The following is a 6,929-nucleotide window of genomic DNA, read 5'->3' on the forward strand; positions in this document are numbered from 1 at the left end:
AGGGGCGTAACATTTCCGTCACACGCTTGAGGTATTCGGCCAATCATAACGCACTGAATAGCTGGCCAATCAGCGTACACCTCGCTTTTCAGACCGATGTGCTTTATAAAAATCTACGTGTTTCAGAAAGGAGGGGCATAGAGGAGAAACCGTAATGTACAGTGTGTGGAAAATAATGTTTTTTTTTTAACCTTAAACCGCATAAACGCATTTCATTACACCAAATACACAAAATAATGTTCTTTTTAGCAACATCATATGACCCCTTTAAAAAAATATTTGAAAGCTACATGGAATTGTTTTATGCTATTGCATAATTTACTTAATTTATTTAATTTTTTATGATTTTGATTTTAAATAGTTAAAAAATTCTAAGAATGTTTCAACAGTTTCCGTTATGGTACCGAAAACAGTGAAATTTTACTGAATTTTGATGATGACAACACTAGTATATGATACAGTAAAAAAAAAAAAATTTGATATTTTCTTGTCTTTGCCTATATTCTGTAGATTGCATGTCAGTGTAGAACAAGCTGTATACAGCAGTTATTGATACAAATGGTTGGTTTGGTGTTTTAAAAGCAAGTCTTTGCAATGGCATGGGACTTCATTAGTGTAAAAGAGTAGCAGACCAACACTGAATGAAACGGACCATAAGCATAAGTATAACCCCACTACTTAAGAAACCCACCCTTAACCCATCTCTTTTAGAGAACTACAGACTGGTTTCCCTTCTTCCTTTCATTGCAAAAACACTTGAACAAGCTGTGTTCAACCAAGTCTCTGCCTTTCTCACACAGAACAACCTCCTCGATAGCAACCAGTCTGGTTTCAGAAGTGGACATTCAACCGAGACTGCCTTGCTCTCAGATGTTGAAGCCCTAAGACTGGCAAGAGCAGATTCCAAATCTTCAATACTTATCTTGCTAAATGTTCCCTCCTGATGAAAGAGTGCTAGAGACTCAGTCCAAGCAGCTGAGTCCTTAGATGTGTTTTTAGCCGATTCTTGAAGATGACTATTCCATCTTTATTTGACCCTCTAACTCTAGAACGCTCTATTCTAATTCTATTCTTTATAATAAAAATAAAAAAATAATAATAATTGGCCTTTTTTAGACTTGCACTAAAAATATTTTAGTATAAAATATATAATATAATAATATAAATATATAATATAAAAAAAATAAACACTTCTCTGAACTTTTTGAATTCTATCCATTTGTTTTCTTTTTATTTATTATACAATTATAATTCTGACTTTCTGACTTCTGATTAACAAAAGCAAAAAAGGCCTCTAACACTAGCTTGCTCTATTCTTTTTCTATTCTGTTTTCTTTTTATTTATTATATGATTTAAAAAAAAACCTTGCTACGTGTACTGCATTAAGCTAACTGAGACTTGTTATAACACTTGCATATCATTGCTCTTTTGTTGATTTTGATTGCTTCCATTGTCCTCATTTGTAAGTCGCTTTGGATAAAAGCGTCTGCTAAATGTCTAAATGTAAGTATGGCTGAAGCGGGTGATTTACCTGAAGGGAGGGATGGAGCTGAACATCTCTTGAGACTGAGAGACAGGCAGAGCTCCTCGCAGACCCAGCTGAGCCTGAGCCTGTAGAGACGTGTGCAGAGAGATGGGGATCTGTTGAGGGGTGGCCTGAACACACACACACACCAAACACACAAGGGTTATTTACATGCACACAGATCCAATGAATGAACCTATTAAAGCCTACTGTATAATTGATGCATTAATTTCTAAGGCCTCTAACATGATCAAACTTTGCTGTTAAACCTGTTGCACACAAGCTACTACATGCCTTCTTTCATCTGATTGATAGTTTAAACTTTTTAAAGTAAAAGGTCTTTTAGTCTGATTGTACAAACTTCCACCTTCAGCAAGTGCATCACGTGTCATTTGCTGTCAAATCTTTCCAGATTTTTATCAAGTAAACTTAAGAATAACTTTGATATTGTTAGTAATACATCAAGATGAACACTTATTGGACTGAAGCAGTTTTGCTTTACTCGATTATCCAGACATCATTTTTTTGAAAAATCAGTGAGTCTCATATATGATCATCAGGCTTTTGAGGAACGTTTGTTTCCAGAACCTTTCCTTTGCGCACATTTTTTTTTTTGTTTAAGATTTTGTCTAAAGGTTTAATAAATACTTGAGCTTCAAAAAACATTCTTCTGACTATTATTTCATATGCCAGGCTTTACACAGTGGTAACATGACTCCTAATAGTTTGTGATCACTAGATAAAGATTGCTGCTGGGGCAGTTTTCTGTATACCTGTAAGTCATTCTTGAATTAATAAGGTGCATTTTACTAGTGTACAAAAATTGCCAATAAAATCAAAACACGTTTATAGGCCTGCTGTCACAACTTTAAAGATCCCTGATATTTGAAGCATGTGGAGCCCCTGCCCGCAATATACTTTCATTCAAAACATCCACATTTCTCAGGCACAGTCATGATAAACCCGTGAAGTGTGGAGTCACTGTAGACACGTACCTGCTGGTAACTGGGCTGCTGAGTCAAAGGCGGCACGAGCCGCGGCTGACTAGGGAACACATGACCGTCTAGATAGAGAGGAGGGATGTGACTGCCTGTGACACACACACACACACACACAACACACACACACACATCACAACAGGAATTAGGGCCATGCACAACCACTGCATGTGTGACACAGTCTGAGAGAGCGATGAGATGCTGACCTTGCATGGAGACAGAAGGAGCGACAGATGCCACAGGCATGGGCGGCATGGACACTCCGCCGAAGGAGCTGTAGCTGATGCCGCTGGAGGAGCCCACACTGCAGGCAGGCTGAGTGACGGAGCCCACACTGCCCGGGGAGCCCTGCTCTGGAAGAGCTTGAGAGTTTTCCCATGCTTTACGAGCAGACTCCATCTAAGACCACAGAGAGACACGCTGGTGAGGAGCACTGATGGACATGAGCGTTTGGAAACAACTGGTGCTTCCATTATCCAGGTTATACCGCATTCTTAACGTTGCTTCACTCAAGTATTTGCATCCTTCTGAACAGATGCATGTTGTAATACCAGATTAAGAAATTTGTCAAGACAAATTTAAATGTCTTAAAGATGCCATAGAATGGAAAACTGTATTTACCTTGGCATAGTTGAATAATAACAGTTCTGTACATGGAAATGACATATGTCCAACAAAAGAGAACATTATAACCTTTTTACTCCACAATACCAGTCAAATGCCAGCAGCCATATCACCCTGTAGCCCAAGACTGGTTGTCCACTGAAGCTAAGCAGGGCTGAGCCTGGTCAGTACCTGGATGGGAGACCTCCTGGGAAAACTAGGTTCCTGCATCCAGTGTGGGGACATAATTACTGATTATAATGACTTATACTGTGTTTTTACGCTTTGCATTGCGTATTGCGCCTCGTAAACATAAAACCATGTCTGCATTTGTGATCGGAGAAACGACAAACAACAAGCGCTACTCTACACTGCTCAAAACTCGCAAATTATTTAAATATAAAAAACTTACTTGCAGTCTGTGAGTCAGAAGCGCCAGACTGTCCTTCCAAAGTTGGAACTGCTCCACTTTATAGAAACAGCCTTTGAGCACAGACGCATTGTAGGCTAGTCTGCAGGTTCAGGAAACAGTCCTCATCCTCCATAAAATGCGTAGCACACATCGGAATATTTGGGTTGAACTGTTCTGGAACAGTGTTGTAAATACAACTTAACCACTGATTTCTAGTTGTGTCCTCTTTTGGAAGGCCAAACAAAGGGCGTGGTTGACTCTTAACTTTAATAAAGAATCTCTCTTTGGATTTGAGACTTTAGTCTTTGCAACTTTACAGATCTTCTTTATGCACCAAGAGCTTGTAACACTCCAAAGAGAAAGGAAAAATTGAAATCACATCATATGACCCCTTTAATTAAAAAAACTTGACCCTCTAACATTTGCACTCTCTATTCTATTACTATTTTAACTACTTGTTTTATTTATAAAGAAAAAAAGAGCCTCTAACGCTAGCATTATCTGTTCTTTTTCTGTTCTATTGAATCGTTTTATTTTTATTTAAAAATGACCCTCTAACACTAGCATTCCCTATTCTTTTTCTATTCTTTCTACTTGTTTTCTTTTTATTTATTATAAAAACAAAATAAGCACAAAAAAAACAACAACCTTGCTATGTATACTGTTAGGTTAAGCCCCACCCACGAACCCCGCCCCCTACTGTCCTTTTTTTGGAAAACTAAAATATGGTCACCCTAATCGTGCATTCGAATATATTAATAGCGGCTCCCTGATGCCCGCATTTTATATATAGTATAATTACCCAACGATATAACTGCGAGACAGTATTGAAATATATATTTTCCCGGTGTTTCCTTCCTGCTGTGTGAGCTACTGAAATGAGCCGCACTGTGAAACAGCCAATCAGAGCAGAGCTCAACGTTGAGCCGCACTGTGAAACAGCCAATCAGAGCAGAGCTCAACATTATTATTCATGACCCTTCCAAATAAGGTAATAACAGACCATTTCATTCTAGAGACAAATCCTAGGGTTGTAAATGGGCATGTAAAACCGTTTATGGAGATTTTTTGCCCTTACCTAAGCTACATACCTTCTATGTAGATATCAGAGAACAATTTAAAATATTGTATCAATGCATTCTATGGCACCTTTAAGAAAGCCTGGCCAGAAAGACTGAATAGTTTAAAAAGCTTTACATTGTAAGTTTTACAAGGCTTAAGCAGACAGGCATTTACAAAAGTAATATGTATGTTCTAGCATGTAGATAACTGTTACTAACATGCTTTTAACAATTTCTATCAAGTAGTTGAAGGTTAACATTTGTTTTAGCCTGTTGCTAGCATGTTGTTAGAAGTTGTTGCGGTGTTGTGGAGTCGCTGTGTTTCGTTGCGAAAGCAAAATAAGCTCTCTTATTTTGTTAAAATTAACATATTTGCATATTCTGCAAGGGGTATGTAAACTTATGAACACAACTGTATATTTGTTTTATTTTCACTTCCGAATGATGAGGCTGTCAACAATACCACAGCATCATTTTCTGTTCCGGTCTTTTTACTGACGACTGCTTCTCTAATCGTGGGAAGTTCAATGTGGGATTTACAAAACACTTGCTCTTGAAAGATAGATCAATTCAGTGCCCAGTTTATTTGGATCAGATTGCTCCACTGAATCACAATGTGTAAGTATGATAAATAACAGATGTATATATTTTATATCGATCATTCAAAATACACTTAATTCTTTATAAAAGATGCGTCTAATGCTCAACTAATGCAGAAAGGTATAATACTACCTGTCGTACTTCGTGGCACCTTCGCTTGGCATTCTAAAAATTATGCTGCTATCACATCTTATAACTACCACAAACTAAGTTACCACGTACCACTGAGAAACATCCTGCTCCAGCCGTGCTTGTGAATCAGTGTCTGGTTGATAAATGGCTCAAATTTATAAAGTACAATCGATACCATCTTTTCTCTCTACACATTCTCTCCGGAGCTGTCATTCATTTATGGCAATGGGTGATTCGTTTCTGACACACGCTGTACGTGGTAGACCAATAACAAAGGACTTAAAAAAAAAAAAACACTCAAAGTTTTCCAAAACTTCTCTTCAGAAATGTGCTGTTTTCAGTGTTAGTGGTGGAGAGTCACCAGCACTCAAAATCAAAACCTGAGATGATGTGGCGGTAAGCATTACCTTGAGCGTGAGGTCCGCAGTAGGGAAGCTGATGGGGTTGAGGTTTATTCTGGGCTGCAGGTGGTCTCTGCGGAGCATCGGGATGGCTTGAGTCAGGCCCGCCTGTGCACACACACATTAACAACAGTATAAACACTCAATGCTTTTTTTAGACAATGCTGACAATGTAAATGCTGGCTCAGAGCTCATGTACACACATTCCCAGTGAGTGCGTCTTGCAGCTTGGTGACGGGGTTGGACACAGGCACTGGCGTGGACCCTGGAGGAAGGCTGAAGTCAGAATCCTTCGCGCTGACGCCAAACTCAATGGGCGGCACAGGGATAACATTGTCCACGTGAATGTCCACTCCATTGACGGGAGTGATGGGTCCCTCCAGACGCTCCATGCCTTCAGAGCCCTTGCGGTTCTTTAGCGAGCGCTCATTGCCGATGGGGCCGGGTTTGTGTTCTTTACTCTGCTCGGGTCCTGCATCTGAATCCTGAAAGACAAGACAGAGGAACTTTACTCTGAGGCTCAGCTCACTGAAAAAAATGCCAAGAGTTTCTTAAAGAAGAATGACCTGTACCTCTGAATTGGGTTCACTTCCCGTGTAGGAAACCTGCTTTGTCCATGAATCACCACCTGATGACTGGAGAGTCAGAGCTTCAGGAGAAAAACAAAGTAATTTAGAAAAAGTCTCTTAATTATGTATCTTGATACACTTGTTATCAGTTGTTATCGGTATAACCTGTGCTGTTCGTCTCCCAGATTTCTGTTCCCAAGTTGTTTGCGGACAGCGTCTCCTCGGGCCGCTCGATGGACATACTGCCCTGCTTCTTGGCAAAACGAGGAGGCATTTTCGATGCAATTGCTCTGTTCTTTACTGAACCCTTAAGGTGCACAAACCAAATAACTACAATATCCACTCAAGATATAATTCATGTAGTTAAAGGGGTCATATGATGCGATTTCATGTTTTCCTTTGTCTTTGGAGTGCTAAAAGCTGTTCGTGCATACAGAAGATCCGTAAAGTCGCAAAGATTAAAGTCTCTAGGGTTGGGTGATGTCTACAAAACTGGCATCGGACGATGTTTACAGTGAAACATCATGATGGACGATGACATCGGGGGGCGGGGTTAGGGGTGTGCCCAAAGCGTGAAACAAATAACGCGTTATACGGAGCCACTAAAAGGTTAGCCGCTTGCTAGCG

The 6,929-nt window shown here is 39.6% G+C and overlaps 1 protein-coding gene across 5 annotated transcripts in view; it reads right to left on the reverse strand.

Annotated features, from left to right (window-relative positions):
- The window catches only part of LOC107745628 (protein PRRC2B-like), a 33,765-nt gene that overhangs the window by 7,694 nt on the left and 19,142 nt on the right, over positions 1-6,929 (reverse strand). For all 5 annotated transcript variants that reach the window (XM_016559548.1, XM_016559549.1, XM_016559550.1 and 2 more), the window contains exons 15-21: positions 6,468-6,609; positions 6,306-6,382; positions 5,937-6,218; positions 5,740-5,841; positions 2,731-2,923; positions 2,522-2,616; positions 1,533-1,657 (exon numbers count right to left, since the gene is read on the reverse strand). In XM_016559548.1, the coding sequence (XP_016415034.1) occupies positions 1,533-1,657; positions 2,522-2,616; positions 2,731-2,923; positions 5,740-5,841; positions 5,937-6,218; positions 6,306-6,382; positions 6,468-6,609 (1,016 nt within the window). The remainder of the gene's footprint in view (positions 1-1,532; positions 1,658-2,521; positions 2,617-2,730; positions 2,924-5,739; positions 5,842-5,936; positions 6,219-6,305; positions 6,383-6,467; positions 6,610-6,929) is intronic.

Source organism: Sinocyclocheilus rhinocerous, unplaced genomic scaffold (assembly GCF_001515625.1).
Source record: "Sinocyclocheilus rhinocerous isolate Xijiao unplaced genomic scaffold, SAMN03320098_v1.1 scaffold1489, whole genome shotgun sequence".
NCBI classification, from domain to species: Eukaryota; Metazoa; Chordata; class Actinopteri; order Cypriniformes; family Cyprinidae; genus Sinocyclocheilus; species Sinocyclocheilus rhinocerous.